The sequence below is a fragment of the Amphiura filiformis genome, chromosome 4 (assembly GCF_039555335.1).
Source record: "Amphiura filiformis chromosome 4, Afil_fr2py, whole genome shotgun sequence".
NCBI lineage: Eukaryota > Metazoa > Echinodermata > Ophiuroidea > Amphilepidida > Amphiuridae > Amphiura > Amphiura filiformis.
In genome coordinates, this window is record NC_092631.1 from 83,988,546 (window position 1) to 84,010,305 (window position 21,760).

A 21,760-nucleotide genomic window follows, 5' to 3' on the forward strand; every position below is an offset into this window, starting at 1 on the left:
CGGTTTAATCTTCAATAAGCGGGTTTATGGCTGGAAAGGTCACGGTGAATTCGCCGTGGACGTAAGTGCACTATGCACATAAAGTACATGCGACAGCCTGGTTTCGCCCTTCAGTAAAGAAGTTGAAAGAAGAGATATAAGGGGATGTGCAATAATTATGAGCTCCACGGGTTGCCCCCAGGGCCGTTCCGACCATTAGGCCAGGTAAGGCGGTCGCCTAGGGCGGCAAACGCAGAGGGGCGCCAAAAAAGGGCGAAAAAGGGAAAAACAAACGGGAATGGAGAAAGATAAGGGGAAGAAATGAGGACAGATAAAAAGGCAAAATGGGAGGAAAATTAAAAATAAAAAGGGGGCGAACAGAAACAGAAAACAGGGCGCACTGATAAGTTTGCCAGGGGTAACCCTCTTAACATTTTTTTGATCTGCTTTGGTGGGGCCGCAGGGAGAGGCTTTGCCTTGGGCGGCACAATCTCTAGGAACGGCCCTGGTTGCCCCTCTCGGCCCCGGCCGCCAAAAAATCTTTGCCCCCCCTTACACATGCCAAATTTTGGGATCCCAATTTGCAAACCTATATAGAGATTATGTTGCGAGCACAGCGAGCAGGAAAATGTGCATATTAAAACGTTTCCGTAAGCCTTTTTAGAGCCTTTTATTTTTAAATAAAACGCTCTAAAAAGGCGCCCCATGAATGTGTCGGCTGGCCAATTGATTCCCCCCCCCCCCATTTTACCCTCCCCAGGGCTCATAATTATTGCACAACCCCCAAGGAAGAAAAGAAAGAATGAAAAGATAAAAATGAATGAATTAAAGAAAGAGAGAAAGAAAGAAAGAAAAGCACTGAAGAATGTATAAAATGATAAAAGAAAAGAAAGAAATAGAAAATGAAAGAATAAAAGTAAGATAAATGATTAGAATGAAGGAAATAAAATTTTTACAAAAAACAAAAAAGGGAGTACCCAAAGTTGCCCTAATTGGGCGACTTTAAGGGCACTTTTGACTCAATGTGCACAATTGGGCGCATTAGTCAACACCGAAAACCCAGCAATCGACTGCCGAAATCGCTGAAAAGGTACCCAAAACCGTGGCACCCGTATAAAATCAAGCAGGAAGAACCTCTCCCCCGGGATTAGACGTATACACCTAACCACTAGCTACCACTGCAATGACTGCTGTACTCATTTGGTACATAGCACACCTGAGACTATTATTCAGGTATAATAGTCTCAGTAGCACACGCTTCTTTCCACGTTGCACAAATTTTTATCATACGCTTTTTTGGGCGTAATATCGAAAAGGTGCCCCCAAATCTGTGTCTAAAATTGCTTGTTCCCCTTTTTGATTTGCCCCTTTTGTCTTGCCACAAACAGTTTGCCACTCCCATAATGCAGCTACCATGCCCACTGGCAGTGACTGGGGTACACATAATTATTGCACCACCTTTGACAAGGAACCAATGCACGCCATATCATCATGATTGTATACCCGGTACTGCTATCTTCAGTAGATATCACTTATGATGTATAAAAAGCAAAAACACGTGATACAATAAGTTGTTATCTTCAAAAAATATTTAAAAAGTTTTAAAAGCAAAATACTTACCATTACCATGCCTTTGTGACATGATAACAGCCATGGATGGAAACATACAGGCGAAACCTGTGCTGTGCATAAATAAGTATTTGTATAATAACATGGTTTGCTTTTTAGTTTTGTGACATTAACTGTTTGACTGATTTTGCTGTTTGATGTTAATGTTCTTATAGAATTAAAATGGCACCGACATGACGTAGGCATACCATTGATTTATGAGCAAACTCTGTGTTTGTTTTACAAACATAATCTTCAGTATTTCCTTGTGTGATAGCTTCTTCTTTGTCGACTACTATACAAAACAAACTACAGACTTGACATTTAGTATGGAATATTATTATTTAGCCCGTGCGGTTTATGCAGACCCCTCCCAGACCAGTCTTGGAATTTTGCGAAAAAACTGATTCGTAAATAAAGTATTTATACATAAAGATCCTTAATAGTTCCACTAAACAATTATTGAATTATTGAAAATGCGCAAAGGATAGCCTACAGACTGTGCTCGGGGGTCAATTGCCCCTTGAGAAATCCGTGCCCCGAACCGTCGGTCGAGTTTTGATTTGACTAAGCGACAATTTTGGGACACTCCGCTCCCTGTCAAAAACGTTTAGTGCTGCACTTGCACACATATGGGAGGGGGTAGATTTTTAACGCACAAGATTGTGGTTAGTTGCCTTGGTATTAACATGACGAATGATTGTCCATCAGGCTCGACTGTCTTGGTATTTTAGCCGGCTAGTCTAAAATAATAATTTACATGGCATCATTCTAAACATCATGAACTACTTTCACATTATTGTTCGACACGATAAAATCTTTTAACTAACAAATTCGAGATTGATTGAAGACATTTTCTACACCGTTATTATTCCACTGGCCACAAAATTCAAGCGCTCGTCACTGCTCGTTGACTTTGTAAGGCAAATCGTCAACAGGATCATTCGGTGTGTCATCTTCATTTGGTTGTTGAGTGCCCTTTATTTCGGGAGTGTGTAAGCCAATCATGGCTTTCACATGTTGAATCATGAAATCTAAAATTTCATAATCGTTTTGCTGCTGCAGCAGGTCATGTTTTACCACCTGAAAGAAACATGAACGGGTAATGAATCGACCCTGAGCTTTCTATTGATTAGTCTTTGATTACCATCCGGGATTATAATATAAAAACGGGGAAAATCTGTTAGAGGATGGACGGATCCAATGGATACAACTGTGTCACACTTGCAATGGATACAAGTAAAAACAGAGAAAACGTGACACATGATCCAATGGCTTAATAACACCAAAGGTATAAATAGAGTTTTAAAAAACGACGTTTCGTAAAGACAAGACTTTTTTCAAGGGATAAAAATATCTGCTCTCAGTATATAGTTTTACCAGCTTAGTCTCTACAATTACACTGAGCTGCATGGTCGCTATTTTTATCCCTTGATATCCCGTTTGTTACTTTACTTTTATTGGCTACAAGCCATATAACTATATTTTTTAGAATTTCAGAGAATAATTTAAATATTATTTTTCACACAGTGACGTTAACTAGGCAATGAGCTATACTTCTAACATACACTATTTGTAGAGGTCACGCGTCAATGGTGAGAGCACTGTGTATTGTGTATAGGAAAACGGACAGTAACTGCAGTATGGCTTATGCTTTCAATATTGTTTACCTCTGCTTTTACCATGGTTGCACTCCTTGGTCCTAGACCTCTTGCTTGTAACTTACTTAATGCTCTTTGTCAGCGTGCCGACTCATAACTTATTTCTAGATCAAGTCTGCGAGTTCATTAAGGGGTTCAGTCCAACCCTTAAGCTCATTTACATGCAGAAACAGTGATAGCAAAACGATTCTGCAGGCTGTTCAGAATGATTGCGTGGTCCACAGTATCAAACGTGGAACTTAGATTCAAGAGTACCACAAAGGTAACTTTCTTTGAGTCCATTTGATTGATGATGTCGTCACTCACTTTGATCAGAACATATTCTGTGCTGTTCTTTGGGCGATATGCAGACTGCATCGGGTCAGAAAGATTGTTGCAATTACTCGGATTATGGTATATTGCCTTGTGATACGAGGCTCAATGTGACATTGGCTTCAAATAATTACCCACACTAAGATAATTTATTATGGGAGAAGACATAAGAATTATTGTTAAATTTTAACATCCAGATTATATTTATCTATAACATTTGAAGATTTATTTATAGTCTACATACCGTACTCTTTCTACTACATAAATACATGACATTGCTTCACGAGTTATTTCGTAAATACAAGCGTTTTAGCTAATTCTATATAAATCTTACTTTCTAACGTATGATATGTGTTCGGCCTTTTGAAGACATCTATAGTGTTATACAGATTAGACGTGTGAACAGGGAATTCAGAACGGCGCGCCTAAAATTGCTTGCTCATCCTCTTAGCTTGCCAAAAAGTGTCTGACCCTCATCGGCCTGCCAAGAGATGCTTACCCCCATCTCGGCCAAAAAAATCTTTGCATCTCCCATTTGCACATGTCGAATGTTTTGGCACCAATTTGTAAACTCTAAATGGTCTATAATAAATGCGCAGGGCCGTTCCTAGGGGTTTTGCCGCCCTAGGCAAGCCTCTCCTTGCCGCCCCACCAAAGCATACCAAAAAAGTGTTAAAGGTGGTTACCCCCTTGAAAACTTGTCAGTTTTGACCTAATTTGTATACTGCCCACCAGTGGTGTAGTTAAGGCTTGTGACGCCCAGGGCTATAATAGGGATACATAATGATGCCCCCCCCCCCCCCATCACCCCGATTCTTAAAACTATTGCGCGCGAGCGCGCGAAAATTTCCACAATAGGGCCTACCACTAATAAATTTTGGCTATAATGAATGATAAATTGATCTTTTAAATGATTTTGTATTGAAATGCGACAATTTTGACTTCCATCGCTTGGAGGGGCGCAGAATCGATGCTGAATTGGTCAAATCGGCGCCCCTAATGATGGCGCCCAGGGCACGTGCCCCTCCCCCCGTCGAAACGCCACTGCTGCCCACGACCGTTTTCCTTCTTTTCTGTATTTTTATCAATCCCATTTTTCTTTTTATCCGCCCTCATTTTTTCTTTCTCCATTCCCGTTTTTTTTTTTTTTTTTTCGCCCCTTTTTTTTGCGCCCCTCTGCGTTTGCCGCCCTAGGCGACCGCCTTACCTGGCCTAATGGTCGGAACGGCCCTGTAAATGCGAGAGTAACGTAGCAGAGTCGGAGCAGAGTAGTAATTTAGAATATTTGAATGTTTGTTTTACTAACCATTTTAGATCGTTTTATTTAAAAGGCGCCAAAATCCCTTGCCCCCTTTCGACCTGCAAAAGATTGCTTTTCCGTTGCTAAAGGGTCTTGCCGCCGCCAGCCCCCCTAATTTTACCCTCCCCAGGTTAGTTATTGCACAGCCATTTACTATTAAGAACGTCGTATGCAATGATCATGCCTGTCATAAAAGCACCAGGTAAAGGCACACGGTGTTATATGCAAGTGCGTATACACATATTCGATATTCTGCTTTATTCACATATGTGCAAGAGTTAGAGAATAAAGGTATTGGTTTTAGCCACTGGAGTGCATCTATCGTCTCATATAACACAGGCGACATCATTATTTTAAGTAAAACAACGAGGCGAAGCCGAGTTGTTTTACGCCAAAAATAATGATGTCGCCCGTGTTATATGAGACGATAGATGTACGACAGCGGCTAAAAACAACACCTTTATTCTCATTCTTAAACACTTCAATTCAAATAGAAATATCATAAGTATTCCAAATTTTAATCAAATTAAATCCTACATTTTACAAGGAACTACCCAGGGCTTAAAATCGATCAGTCCCGTTGCTGCTATGCGCATCCGATTGGTTCATATAGCGAGCACGCGTATCGCGTTGATGCACACGCGCTGACCCGTGTGATATCGTGTCATATCACACGGGTAAGAACCAATGAGATTGCAGGAACGTTCTCAAGTGTTTAAGAATAAAATATATAAATGTAAATTAATAAAACAACAATAACTTTAACAATGCTGACTACATAATCATCCTCAATTGATCCATTCCTCTTCTGTATCTGCTAGTCTGTTCTATTGTTTGAATTGTCGTTTCCAGCAGCTGCTTCAGGGTCATGGTTGTTTTTTGCCTAAACTGTAGTAATTTTAAGTTATGTTGAACAATGATGGCGCTATTTATCTTAAATCCTGTTGGCATACTAATATTTACAAGGGGAAGACGCTTGTATAATGGTTTTAGAACATCAGAAGATAGACTAACAAATGGTAAGGAAAGTTTCAAAAAACATTTTATCATAAAATGCAAGGAATTACTAATATTATTTGGTAGATTAAAATATATGTAAATAGCGCCCTCGATGTACACACAAATGTACAGTTTATAGATTAAAAATTGATATAGAAACGAAAATCTATGTTAAAAAATAGCTAACAAATAATATATGTGTATATAATTAATGTGATAGCTGTTGGTATTGTCCCTAGCTGTTGGTATTGTCCAGGTCTAGAATTGAACATTATTTAGAGGTTAATAACTGTGCATCGGCTATTTGGAGGGCATTGTGAAAAATCTAAACATTTTGCCTTTGGAACCGAGGAATATCCCGAGGGGCGTATGCCCGACATATTACCGATGCAAAGTTATTAACCTCATTCATAACCGTCACTTTAATCTCTTCACCTTACAAAATAACACAAAATTTTGCTCAAAAGTTTAGAAAAATAGATGATTTTTACATCTTCCCTTTCCAAAAATCGATCAGGCTAAAACATGACGACCAATAACAAAAGTGCGTATCACAATGCTGTGCAAATGGTAGCGAGCAATCCAAATACGGCAGCCAGCGCGCTCGCAGTTTGTTCGACGAACTTCGACGCATAACAACACGCAAACGCCGGTCAATTGTGTGCGATATTGGAACAATTACGCATTTTGCGGTCAATTGTGAGATATTAATGACCTCGATTTGCGTTCGCGTTTTCACAAATAACTAAATGTAATTGGATCGCACACATCGCGTTTATTAATGAGGTTATGAATACATTATAAAATGTTTTGTTAGACAAATTAATAAATGATCACATCAAACAACTGTGGGGTGGCCATTATCTTGTCCACCAACGATACCATCTTGGCGATGACCATCATCACCACCAGTCCCTTCGTTATACCCACCTCTGATAGAGGCACGAGACAAGACCAGCGTTTCAAGCTTACATCTCTTCGCTTTCTCTTTACACTTAATCGTTGCTTGTGACGCTGTTACAAGCTTTGCGATAGGCAAAATCCCTCCGATAACAGCAGCACCAAACAATTCTGACTGACCACGCAAATCATTCAAGCCATCAACATAGTCTAAGAGTAGATATCCCAGTAGGAAAAATACTCCAGCAGACACTAGTTGTACGTAGGTGAAGAACAACGCTGGCTTCAAGGTTTTACTCTGTAAGCAATATCAAAAAGAAATTCAAACCAATCTGAGGTACGCCATCCGTATCACGTGACACAATTGGATGGTCTAATTTAGAAGCCACAGATTCAGACACGTCAAATATTTCGTAAAAGAGAGTGACGTAAGAGTTGGTGTATCCGGTCACTGTTTGAGCCATGAATGACACGATACCTAAAGCAAACACGATCCAAGCCACCACGTACTTCGCATTGACTATAAACCCAACAAGGGTGTATCCTACAACTTCTATCAAATGAGAACAGCCGATAAACATTTGAAAAAACACCGGTACTGTGACGAGGAAAAACACCGAACCAAAGGAAGGGATAAATATGAGGTAAAGCAGGAGGACATCTTGAATCTTTTGCTCTTTATCCCGGGCCATCTCCTCGATCCTACCCTCTCCATCCTGTAGAATAATACCCCCATCGTCGAGTTCATTCTTCCTTTTCTTGTTGCAGCTATTGTGCACCAATGCAATGATAACCGCTAGCACAATATTGGTGTAGTAAATCAGTGGAATGACTTGACCGATCCAAAAGGCTAAAATTATCGGAACCAAAAAAATCTTTGTACATGTACTTCTGCTTCCTTTACTAGTCTTCTTTAACACCTTCAAGAGGTTCCAAACTTTCGGACTGTCTATGAAAATATCTCCACCTTTCTCTGGACATATTTCTGCAACAATGTCCTTATCGTCAGTTTGAGGAAAGATCCATTTAGTTGTTAGATAAGACTTCCCTATGTCATTGATTGGCGTGGCTTCGTCATTATTCATCATCTGTCGCCGAGTGATCGAAAATTTGAGACAATTGTACAGGATTATGTTAACCATAATAACAGTGACACAGAAATATGTGAGATATCGATTACCCCAATCAAATTTCCAAACATCCATTCGTTCTGCTGCTAGTTTACGTAAACTATAATTGTTGGGATCAACGTACAAATACGGTAAGAATTGGATGCAGCAAAGGAATGCCATCAGCAAGAAAAAGAAAATGTATCTCAACCAACAGGACAAGGAACACAGATCATCACACTTAAGAAAAGTCGAATAGAAAACAAAATGGAAGAATCCAAAAGGGTATGGACGCGTGTCAATTCTGATCTTGTTGTCCTTTGGAGGGTTCTGCCAATCAAAGTACTTGAAAAAGAGATACGGTGAGAAGAGGACTATAAAAGTGGCAACGATATTAAGTAACCATCGAAACCACCAATTTGTACGATCTCGTGGTATGATGATAGGGGTTGGTGTAATCATTTCAGTAGTATCGTTGGCAACCCAACAGCTGTATTCTGGAGTACTTTGTAAAATACCGTGCGCACTTTCTGACATCCTCTCCAACAAATTGACTGTTCGGTCATTTTTATTTCTAAATATATACCTTCTTTTTGCTGATTGTTTTTCTAAGCAAACTTTAAAACTGCTGACTTGGAGGATCAGGTCATTTGTTTTACTCTGAAAATTGTTAATGGCGTCAATGGTTAAACTGTATAAAAGATCGACAATGGAGCATAGTTTTTCTTCGTCCGAAATATCACCTGTAAAACATTCTGGTGTGATGATGTCGATGTCGACACTGCCAACTCCGGAAGCGCTTAGAGTTCCAAGTGAAACGTATTTGAAGTCAAACGGACTTTGCAGCAGCAACTTGCCGTTTCCACCTACAGATAAAACCCAGGTCAGAGGATCGATAACATCTAGAGTGTTTTGTAAATATGCAAATTCGGTGCTGTTGAAATCGACGTCTAAAAAATTCAACTTCAAGTAGAGAAATCTCGTCTTTGCCGTAAGAGTTTCGTTGAATTGACTGCTTGATCCACTTGTAGCCACTAAGGTACAATCACAGTTTATGTTTTCAAAGCAAAGCGAATGAGTGAAGCAGAATAGAAAAAGGATGGAAATTGGTCGCAGAGAAGCCATATTAATCGGCGAACGTTAATGTTATGCTCTTCTTACAGAAGTTGGTTACTTAAATGGCGATATGTCAAGTTCTGAAAGGTAAAACAGTACAACAAATTATTATATTGTTATTTACTTGGCATAGGGCCTATGTGACATTACGCAGTTTCTTCCACTGAGGTGCGAACGAGAATTTTAAATATTTGCTTTAACTGCGGCGATTTGCACAAACGCAATTATTGTTTTCTTATAAATACTGAAAATAAACAATGCATTTTATTTCCTTATTTATTTACATTTCGAATACAAATGTTTCTCATATTGAACGTAAAAAAATTCCACTGTTTCTTTTTTACACTTTTAAGTAATTCTATGCGTATGAATTTTTCATTTACACAGTAAATGTATATGACAGGTTTACTGGCCCAAACATCAAAGTAAACACATAAACACAAAGATTAAACATAAGATTAAGCAAGAAATTAATCACATGCGCATTTTGATAGTAACTGTTAAAAGAATCTACAGGACTGTTCATACCCTTGTGTTTATGTGTTTAACTGTTGGTCACTATGGTTTAACTGTCTAGCTAGGCCTATACTGTTTGAAATTTACATAAAAAACTGTTTTAGGTGCTGCAGCAAACCTAAACACTTGAATTTATAGAGAGCTGCTTACAGTTTATAACATGAGTTAAACACAGATATATACCTAGTATTTTAATGTACTGATTGAAATGAGCTAACAACTACATGTACAAACAAGGCGAAGTAACGGCCTTGGTAGTCAAACCATAGGCATACTGTTTGCTTTATTGCTTCCTTTACGGTGTATCTTGATAAATTTATATCCCGGATTCATATCAGTTCAACCACTTCCATGGTTCAACTAAACGTGAAAAAATAGTGGTCAATAGTAAAGTGTGCAAATAATCCACTAGTTCTAAAGTTTGCTAGTCCGAAATGTTTGCAATACCCTAACCATTTACTCATTCACCTTACCCTATAACCCGTTTATAATTTATCATCTACGGACTAGCGAAGAGGGCTGCCAATTCTCACGCATTCGGTGAGCAATCTATCACGCTCTCACGCGAAGGTAAAATCCCACGCATCGTGAAGATATAGTTCAAGAATGTTTATACTTTTTTTCACCGACGAGATTGTCTCACCATAAAACTCAGCCTATGCTGTTTGAAGATTCAAATTCAGTCCTTGAGTCTTCCAGACCATCATGCATGTTCGACCTCACATTGTGAAATGCCTCTCTCGAACACAATTAGGTTAATACCTTTTATTTCTTTGTTTTGAACTTTTGACTCTACAAAATTACAATTTCGGGCCCTCAAATGAATTATCAAGACCAGAGTGAGACTGAATTGATTTACTTAGAATAAGTATAGCACTTACCATACGATGTGATACGCGTTTGTCGTTGTTATGTCTTGTTATTTATCATTGCGAGCACACTGCGGTGCGGGCATGGAACATGAGTGAACCCAAAAACCAAGAAAGGATAAGATAGACAATAATTAACAATTATTAATAATTAACAATAATTAATGAAGCCCGTGCGGGAATTACCAACGCACATCATTCACACGCAACATACTCTATAAGTTGACCCGGAAATTGTGACAGTTCAGGTTTATTTGCACTGGTTTCGCAACGATGATCATTGTATCCCAGGTCATTTCGGGTTTCCCTTTTGAACATGGGAACAGGCAGAACTTTTGTCACCAGCTTCTTTTGTTATGCACATTCGCGCTAAAGGTCGATCGATTGAAATCAGCACAATTCAAAGATTACACCTTTTTGCTATGGAATTTATTTTCTCGGTCAAATATAAAGTAATATTTGAAACATAGTGCTTGCAGGATATACATTTTAAAAAATCCTGGTGCTAAAATTAGGCATGAAATTGTGTCTTTTAGTGTAAGATTTTTGATTTTTATCGGCCGTGAGCTTTTTTCGGAATTCATTTTTTAGCGTTTCAAACTAATATAGTTTGCAAAAAAAAAAAAAAAAAAAAATCCCACCTCTGTAAGGCACAAGGTCTATAGTTTTGTCAGAATATCCGTTTTAATTTCACCTTTTTGACTTGCGACTGCCAAAATATCCAACTCAGTACTTCATTTCTAATTATAACCAGCAGAAATAATCGATATTGCTATTGTGGCTTGAAAAATCATCCATCCATGGGTACATTCGCGAGATTTTGACAAAATTGGTAGTCGGAATTGAAAAATGGTGCAATCAAAACCGAAATTCTGACAAAACTATATTATAATAGCTGCGTTAGAAAGTTAGCGAACTATATTACTTTGAAAAGCTAAAAGGTTGGTAAAAAAAAAAGCACGCAGGCCAAGTTGAAGCCTATCAAAATCAAAAATCTTACACTAAATGACCGAATTTCATGTATAAGTTTAACACTAGGATTTGAAAAAATATAGTATCAAGCATTATAGTTTTTCAAGACATTTACTGAAAAAATGAAAATTATTACTTTTTATTTGGCTGAGAAAATAAATTTTACATTGAAAAGGTGCAACTCAACAGTTGGCTCATTTCAACACCAAATTCGATCATTGCCTCATTAAATGACTGAGTGAGCCTTGTACAACAATAGAAATCGGTTGCGACTAGAGTTCTGCCTAGACTTATTTTTACATGTTTACATGTATATCCAGTCCAGATCTACTTATGCTAGTGCAGTGGCTCCGGAACCGGGGTGGATATTAGATATATTGGGTAGATTAAAAAAATAATGGGAACGGGTTTAACTAACTAACTAACTAACTAACTAACTAACTAACTAACTAACTAACTAACTAACTAACTAACTAACTAACTAACTAACTAACTAACTAACTAACTAACTAACTAACTAACTAACTAACTAACTAACTAACTAACTAACTAACTAACTAACTAACCAACCAACCAACCAACTAACTAACTAACTAACTAACTAACTAACTAACTAACTAACTAACTAACTAACTAACTAACTAACTAACTAAACTAAATAAATAAATAAATAAATAAATAAATAAATAAATAAATAAATACATACATACATACATACATACGAGGGGGTATCAACAAGTTTTAGAAATCGCCCAGAAGTGAAAGAGCTATATCAATGAAATTTTGTCAGTGCAATCACTGGTCCTTATGTACATTATGATGCAAAAATTGTCTCATAAGTATGTTTACTTTTTTTACAGGCGCTAGATGTCAGTACCTGCCTATGTAACCGCATAATCAGCAAAATGGAGAAAATTGAGGCATATAGCATGATTAAGTTCCATTTTAAGGGTTACAGTGCCCAAAAAAATCTGTGATGAAATAACAATTCATTTTCCAAAAAGCAACAGTGACAATATCACAATCACCACCGAAGATAACTTTCATTTCATCATCGATTTTCTAGGCACTGCAACCCTTCAAATGCAGGATCTTAATAACGCTGCTTGCCTCAATTTTCTCAATCTTGCAGTTTATGCGCAGTAACTGGGACAGCAGGTTATTAGCATCTAGCGTCGCCTGTAAAAAAAGTAAACATACTTATGAGACCATTTTTGTACCATAGTGTACATAAGGACTAGTGATTGCACTGACAAAATTTCATTGATATAGCTCTTTCACTTCTTGGCGATTTCTAAAACTTTTTGATACCCCCTCGTACATACATACATAAATAAATAAATAATGAAGTAAAATTAAACTTTTACTCAAAGCGGAAAATTAACTCACCTGACAGTTTGTGTTGGAGCGGGTGGTGCGACTCAAAGGACAGGTACTGGTTGGTATGAGTTGGTTTCTGGTAAACTGTTACTTTGATGGATCCATCTGACTTGCGGTGTAGCAGAGTGTCTAACATCGGAAGTTTACCATCCATGGTGAATTTCATCGCCGGGTTGACACTATTCAGATGACGTGTAAAGGTATCGATGTCGTCTGTCTTTAATACCACAATGGTATCATCCACATATCTTCCCCAGTAAGAGGGCTTGACGGGTGAAGTATTGATCACCTCTTCTTCGAATGCTTCCATGAAGATGTTGGCAACCAGCGGGCTACATGGAGAGCCCATCGCAGCTCCCAAGTGTTGGTAAACCTGGTGAAGTAGGTGGTAGTCAACACAAAACGAAGTAATTCAACAATCTGGGAAGGATTAAGATTTATAGTTCTCAAATAAATAAATAAATAAATAAATAAATAAATAAATAAATAAATAAATAAATAAATAAATAAATAAATAAGTAAATAAATAAATAAATAAATAAATAAATAAATAAATAAATAAAAAAAAATAAAAAAATAAAAAATAAATAAAAAAAAATAAATAAATAAATAAATAAATAAATAAATAAATAAATAAATAAATAAATAAATACACGGGAGAAATGTGATATGACGGACGTAGCAGTAACTTTATTGATATTGATAATTGCTAGCTTTCGACTTTGTCTTCATCAGGCAACTCAACTACAAAGAAAATTGATACGGGAACTAAATAATAATAAATAAACCAAAGTTAAAAGGTACGACATGAACATGAAAATGCGTGGCACACAATGAGTGACGGTCGATAAACAAGCAGCAAAAAAATGTACATGTCGGACCAGTGAAACACAGAAATTAAATAAATAATTAAAGTAGTTCTTTGTAGTTGAGTTGCCTGATGAAGACATAGTCGAAAGCTAGCAATTATCAATAGAGACCTTACGAAATGAAGTTAGAAACCACAAACTTTAACGTCTAGAGGATAATAGAGGATTATGTATTCAAAACCACTGCAAAGCCGCTTGAAGTTAAAGTTAACGCGAGAATCTATAGTGTGCCGTAAATTATGATGAAAATACGTCATAATTAAGAACAATAGTTTGGATATTTCCTCATAGACTACATAATTACCACTTATGTATTATCTAGTTAATAGACCAATTATTGGAAATCTAGTTTAGTTTGGGTAAAAAACATGCCACATGTTGCTGAAAATTACTGATTGAATTAGATCAAAATATTCTTTGTTCCAAACGTCACACTTGGTATATTGCTTTTGTGTGTGCTCATGACGTACACCAAATCAGCTTGCGGAACCAAGCAGGCCTGGAACCAAGTTTTGGCTTCGACTTCAACGCCAAGGGGATTAAGTTCCCGTAAAATGGCCTGATTTTACGGGACCAGTAGTGTACTGAACTTCTGGGAATTGCAGCTACTGTGAACATTTTTTTACAACGTTGCGTGTCTTATAATTACACCTCTATATAACCAAATATGCTTGTACTGTTCAGGTATTTTATTTAATTATTTATTTTATTCATTTAGGCCTACATACCCCAAATCAGCAGAAAGCTGATCTAACATGTGCCACGCTATACGCATATAGGCCTATGGGTATTGTATGTCAACCAAATTATTCATTATTAAAAGAGGAGGCCTATTTGTTACAAAAAATAAGAATTTCAGAAAAGGAGCATCCAGAAATATGTTGGTTGAAATTCAAAATTGTGGGAGTTTTTAAATAACAAAATGAGGATCATTCGGGGAGATATATTTAATTCGATCAGAATGCAAAGAGGAGTCCTTGCCCTCCTAAAAGAAAACTCCTGGCAACGCCACTGGGGAGTGGGAAACTGAGGATAGATGAATAGATGGAGGGAGGAGACTATGGAGAGGTGGTGATGGTGGTGGTGGTGGGGGGGGGGGGGCTAGGGAGAGCAAACAGATAAAATGGGCTTGTGTCCTGATGGAAATATAAAATTGACAAAGCTAACGTTTACTGGAATAATAATTGAGCTTTTATTATAATAATCCAGGACAATAATATAGGCATATCACAAGAATATTTAATTGAAACATGTTTAGAAGTATAATATTAGCGTATAGCTCATAACATAGGCCTAATTCCCATTGCATTGGTCATCGCCTAGAGATGTAATCCATGTCACTAAGCGCCTATTGTAATAAGTGTTACCAACAAACCACTTCAGCAAACAAAAGGGAGAAATTTGATGCAGTCGCTTTTACATACCCTTCTTTTGATCACCCATTGATACACTTCCCTAGTTTAAACAACAAGACGCTGTTGGTACAGAAACCAATCTGACGTTCGCGTTGAAGTGAATTTGAGCAAGAAATCGAATCGATATTTTTGAAGTTGCCGTTAAAGTTCCAGTAACTTCATTCCGCAAAGTCTCTACTATCAATAAAGTTACTGCTACGTCCGTCATATCACATTTCTCCCGTGCATATATATTATTTCCGGTATGACAACCTCAACGTGTACATATATACATCATCAAATAAATAAATAAATAAATAAATAAATAAATAAATAAATAAATAAATAAATAAATAAATAAATAAATAAATAAATAAATAAATAAATAAATAAATAAATAAATAAATAAATAAATACGAGTAGAACTTGTGGAACGAAAGTTGTAACTCTGAGTTTCACGCCTAATGCGATCATCAGACAACTGAGTTGTCAATAAATAAATAAATAAATAAAAATAAATAAATAAATAAATAAATAAATAAATAAATAAATAAATAAATAAATAAATAAAAAAATAAATAAATAAATAAATACTAGTAAATAAATAACATGGAAACCGAAAACCGGGACCGAAAATTACAAGCTAAGCAGCAAATATTCTGGAATAAACTAAGTAAGCGGTGGACAATCCATCTCCTTCTCCTGATTTTAAATGCCTCAAGCATGATGCATCATCATTATCTTCATTCTCAGTAGACTATGCCATAGTCGATTTGTGATAAATAAAAGCATGTTATTAATGTAATCATGATGAAAGCATTCAGTTGAACTCGAAATTATGCTGATATTTATTACATCAAAATACTAGTATAAAATTGTTATGAAAAAGTTTATATAATTATATTAGTGACAGTAAAAGTAAAGTGTACGTATACTTATATTATTGAATGCAACATATCATAATGTCATAATGCAGTTTAATTTGTACATCAAATGAAACCTAAAATTATCCCTGCAGCTGAAATGGGATCGCCCTCGTGAGGTCACGCGATGTTTTCATGGGGAGCCAATTGTGTGCCTTGTTTGGTATCAGGAGGGCCAATCACGGGCATCCTTGTTCGGAGCCGTCGGTGGCCATTTTGTTGGCTAAGGCCATTCTCTGTCAGTTTTTCAGCAAGATCGGATGCAGAAATTTTTTATCCCACCCACCACTCCCCATATGTCATATTTGATATCTGTTTAAAATTGATTTCAAGAGTTTAATAGTGTGTCATAAAATTTGAGTCTCGCAGTAGTGAGACAAGTACATATAAAGTGTCGGTCTTCAAATTAAAAGGTAATTAGGAATGAGAGAAATGAAAATATATTCGATTGAGAGTTCTCCGAAGTTGAATAATATTCTAATTACATTGAGGTTTTTGAGTTACATAGTAGTATGACTATTGTATACGGGTGTGAGAGTGTGCGTGGGTAGATCACTTTAGGTTCAATTTCTATCTCAGCAACACATTCAATTCTGTTGCGCAGTTGTATTTTCTTAAATTCTATTTTGTATAGGTGTGTTCACTCTAGTGTGTCTTCAGAAGCATTAACAAAATCGATACAATTGGTACCACTTTCAGTCTTAGGTGGTAATGCCCTTCAGTCTTAGGTCGAGTAATTTTATTTATAGCAGGAAGGAAGGAATTAACACCAGGTAGGCATGGGATAGCTAGATAGGGGCCGAGTACTATGCCCTCAGATTTTCTTGTTCATCAAAGTATAAATAAAAATGAAATATTTGGTTCAAGTTTTTATGAGGTTGCGCAGCCGGCTGGTTATCGCGTTAATTTCTGTTAAAGGCTGCCTTTTGTATTAGACATGGTATCCTAGTTATGTATTCGAATTCATAAATGTGCACAGCATGGCACTGTGTTTGCATGGCGTTGGCAGCGAAAAATAACGGGTTTTGCAATTAACTCCTTCAACATGTTCAAACAAAAACAAACAAAAAATCGGGTTAATGGTCCACTGTGGTGAAGAGGCCTCAACCGTAAAATTCAGAGGCTCTTCAAATAATCACAAGTGTGGATCTTGTGGTATTTACTAGCAAAGGAAATGAGGGATCAGAAATAGCTTATTCCATGGTACAGGGTACGGATGTTAACAAGTAGTCCTTGTGGCAGTTTTTGGAGCATTTTTCTAAAATGATCGATTTAATGTACAGAATTATACATGTACTACATTAATAAATTCTATTTAGTAGTTCCAATATCCGTAGGCATCTACCTACTGGGTATTTGGCATGGGTATATTTACCGATGTCCACTATGTAATCTGAATATGAATATAATAGGAAAATGAGAAAGGTATCAGCCATTTAATTTCTTTTGACGCGCTAGATGACTGCCTAGCGAATTCATGTAAGTCCGCGGCATTTTATATTCTCTCCATTGGTATTATGTAGCTTTTTATTTCCTCCTCCGAGGAGATGATCGTGTAGAGGATTGCCTAGCGAAATATTTGTCCATTGGTATATGGAGCTTTTCCTCCTCGGTAAGGAGTTGATCGCTAGATGAGTGCCTAGCGAAATAGTTCCCAGTGTGTTAAGGGGAACTCTTGGGTTATAGGCGCAACTAGCTTCCCAGTAATTGTTGGGATGCTCGGTCGGGTATTTACTTCGGGCGAAAAAGTTGTCCAGAAATCATTATCATTTGGCTGATTCCAGGGAATTTTCTAAAAACATTGCTTGAATAAATTATGCGTTCTTTCTGAATGGCTGACCAGAGGCCCAAATTTTGGTGTATGTGCTTTCGTCATTTCAGTGTCTGGGGATAATTGTATTGGCACTTCAATACTGAACAATTCTGATTTTAGAATCTGCCAGTTTATTAATCGCGAAATTCCAGGTTAAAAATCACTTGGGAAGCTAACAAACAGAGGGAGTAGGGTGACTGAAAAGATCAGATGTGAAAATCTATCAATTGTGCACACATTAATTAAATCACAGTTTTAAGCTTAAATACAATATCCAGAGTATGCCCACTGGACAAGTGGACTACGGGGTAGTCTACATTCTCAGGGGCTGTGCAATAATTATGTGTATCCCCGGGTGGTGAATTCTCAAAATGGCCTGCCAAAACGCTTGCTTACCTTCTGGCGTGCCAAAAATCTTTGTCTCCCCTTTTGACTTGCCAAACAACCTTGCCCCCCCCCCCACCTTACACATGTAAGATTTAAAACCTTAAATTGTCTTATAGGGTTCAAAAGATATAACTCCCCCTAAAATTACAAAACATTTCTTTGCATAATTTGACATACATTAGGTTGATTTGGAAAAATTTAAAAACCTATGAACAGAGGAATCTGTTTGCTACCCTCCCAATCTTATTTTTGAAAATCATTTTTATTGGTCAAAAATAATCACATTTTCCAAAACTGATGCTTTCAGACAAAGTTGCATATTTCAACATCCTATACATGTAATGTACAATAACGTTCTCGATATCAACGTGATCAATGTTATAATTGATTTAATTGTTAGTTTATTTTCTTAAATTTTATTCATACGATTACTCAGTCACCCAGTCAGTCACCCATAATCATCTTTCAGTATAAAACAATGATTCTTTGACATGAATATTGACATGAATGGGGGTTTCAGTCGGTGTTTCAAAAGGTAAAATCAGTATAGGAGTAGAAATAAGGTTTGTAATGTGAAGCTTATTTCTTTCGTTGGCTAGAAGAGATGACAAATTGCAAATGGTAGACTGAATCAGTTGCAAAGATCTATAGCAACGGCTCTAAAGGCGTACAAGACAAAGAAGAAATGGCCAACAGAGATTGGAGGTTGGAAGTCAGCTTCCAGCCAATTAACTGTATGCAGCCACTATATTGTGGCTACATCATGAGTGTTACACCTTTATCCAAGAAAGCCATCATTTTATATCAAAATGCAAGATGCTTCAATCGGCCAAATACAGGTAAATGTTCACCCCGTGGAGAACTCATTTCTCCGTCCTAGTGATTTTATCATTTTGAAACAACATTTATACTGCTGATTCAAAACTTCAAAGAAAATCTCATTTTAGGTAAAAATTAAGTTCAACAAATCATTGTTTTGCACTGAATGATGGTTGCATGGGTGCCTGAAGGATCAGAGACAGAAGTGAAGAAAAAAAAACCAAGAATTAAATCAATCTTAACTTTAATATCGAGAAAGTTTTGTACAACTTTTTCTGAAAGCATCATGTTTGGAATATGTGATTATTTTTGCAAATAAAACAAATTTGAGAGGGTTGAAAAACGATTCTATTCACAGCTTTTTCAATTTTTCAAATCAACAAAAGGTGTGTCAAGTTATGCAAAATATGTTTTGTAATTTTAGGGGGAAGTTATTCCTTTTGTATAATGCAAACGCAGAAGTGAAGAAATGGCCAACAGAGATTGGAGGTTGGAAGTCAGCTTCCAGCCAATTAACTGCATGCGGGCAATCTCTTGTGGCCACATCATGAGTATCACACCTTTATCCAAGAAAGCCCTCATTTTAAATCAAATTTTGAAAGCAAACTCCCTGTGTAATTATGTGTACCGACGGGTGGTGAATTATAGGGGGAGGCAAAGATTTTTTGGCAGACTAAAAGGGGGGTAAGCATTTTTGGCAGGGGTCAAGTGATATTTGGCAGGTCGAAAGGGGGGGGGGCAAGCGATTTTTGGCACAGATATTTGGGTAGGAAAACGTTAGGAACACATTCAAATATGCACAATTTCCTGCTCGTTGCGCTTGCATTATACAAAAGGAATAACTTCCTCCTAAAATTAGAAAACATTTCTTTGCATAACTTGACACACCTTTTGTTGATTTGAAAAAATCAAAAAGCTGTGAATAGAATCGTTTTTCAACCCTCTCAAATTTGTTTTATTTGCAAAAACAATTTTTTGGTCAAAATAATCTCATATTCCAAAAATGATGCTTTCAGAAAAAGTTGCACTTTACCACATTATGTACAAAACTTTCTCGATATTAAAATTAAGATTGATTTAATTTTTTTTTTTTTTTTTCACTATTCTGTCTCTGATCCTTCAGGCACGCATGCAACCATCATTCAGTGCAAAACAATGATTTGTTGAACTTAATTTTTACCTAAAATGAGATTTTCTTTGAAGTTTTTAATCAGCAGTATAAATGTTGTTTCAAAATGATGAAATGACTAGGACGGAGAAATGAGCTCTCCACGGGGTGAACATTTACCTGTATTGGGCCGATTGAAGCATCTTGCATTTTGATTTAAAATGATGGCTTTCTTAGGTGTAACACTCATGATGTAGCCACAATATACAGGGTGTCCCAGAAAAAAATTACTGAGCGAATAAAATCACGTAAGTCGATATATAGACATCAGAATCAAAAAATTTAAAATGTATCGCATAGCCTAATTTATTGTGCATCACATGCAAAAAAATTATTTAGTTCCTTTGTCTGGTTGCGAAGAAATTAACGATTACACAATGTGCGCATTAATGCAGTTCATTCCGAGTTTGATCAACAGGCGCTTTATTCATACTCACTCACCGCTTCCTAAAGTTTTGTGTATCTCATTAAATTTAGTCAGCATTATCTATTTTATAATCCTATGGTGTTATGTTATTCATGCTATCACTGAAGATGAATAAAAATTTGTCCGAGAAAACTTTTTCTGCAGTTGGAATCCCAACTTAAATTCTTTAAGTTGTGCAAATATGTTATATTTTAACTCAGGTGCTTACAGCTTTACGATTTTTGATACCAACAATAATGTTGAAGTTTCAAAAGATTTAAACTTGGCATTACAATTTATGGGAAATATTCCCAAAACATTAATGTGTGTGAGAATGTTTTAAGCCAGCAGGAATTCTTTATACAATAATTCTTTATGCAAAATTTATATCAACATTAACGAGTACCGAGCATCATCTTACATGCAAGCTTTCTTTTTCAATATTGTGCAGGTTTTCAAATTTGAGCAAAACCTAATTTGTTTTGCAAGAAATTGTTTATAATGAACGAAACGCCGATCGGAACAAAATATGAATCCAATTGACAGTTATTAATTAACCACTATTGCGCATTGTGTTGAATGGGCTTTCTTTCAAACTTGGAATGAAGTGAATTGACGCACGCGTTATATAATCGCTCATTTCTTCGCAATCAGTCAACCGATTCCAGTAAAATTAGTGTATAAGATGCAGAATAAGATGACCTATACGCTGATTTTTTGGATTCTGATGTCTATTTCTCGACTTACGTTGGAATTCATTCGCCCGGTATTTTTTTATGGTACACCCTGTATTGGCTGCGTGCAGTTAATTAGCTGGAAGCTGACTTCCAACCTCCAATCTCTGTTGGCCATTTCTTCTTTGTCATGTACGCCTTTAGAGCCGTTGCTACAGATCTTTGCAACTATTTCAGTCTACCATCATGCAATTTGTCATCTCTTCTAGCCAACGAAAGAAATAAGCATCACTTTACAAATCTTATTTCTACTCCTATAGTGATTTTATCATTTTTGAAACACCGTGACTGACAACCCAATTCATGTCAAAATTCATGTCAATAAAATTGTTTTAATATAATGTAAGATGATTGCATGGGTGACTGAGTGATTGAATACATAAAATTTAAGAAAATAAACTAACAATTAAATCAATTAAAACATTGATCACGTTGATATCGAGAACGTTTTTGTACATTACATGTATAGGATGTTGAAATATGCAACTTTTTTGAAAGCATCAATTTTGGAAAATGTGATTATTTT

At 36.6% G+C, this 21,760-nt stretch overlaps 2 protein-coding genes across 2 annotated transcripts; both read right to left on the minus strand.

Annotated features, from left to right (window-relative positions):
* Positions 1-7,052: 7,052 nt before the first annotated feature.
* LOC140150434 (uncharacterized) lies at positions 7,053-10,580 on the minus strand. The gene is made up of 2 exons (XM_072172446.1): positions 10,382-10,580; positions 7,053-9,064 (listed from the first exon to the last, which is right to left on the minus strand). The coding sequence occupies exon 2, from the start codon at positions 8,991-8,993 to the stop codon at positions 7,053-7,055; it is 1,941 nt and encodes a 646-aa protein (XP_072028547.1). The 5' UTR covers positions 8,994-9,064; positions 10,382-10,580.
* On the minus strand, positions 9,039-13,070 carry LOC140150435 (uncharacterized). Its single transcript, XM_072172447.1, has 2 exons — positions 12,731-13,070; positions 9,039-9,064 (listed from the first exon to the last, which is right to left on the minus strand). The coding sequence occupies exons 1-2, from the start codon at positions 13,068-13,070 to the stop codon at positions 9,039-9,041; spliced, it is 366 nt and encodes a 121-aa protein (XP_072028548.1).
* Between the last annotated feature and the right edge of the window lie 8,690 nt (positions 13,071-21,760).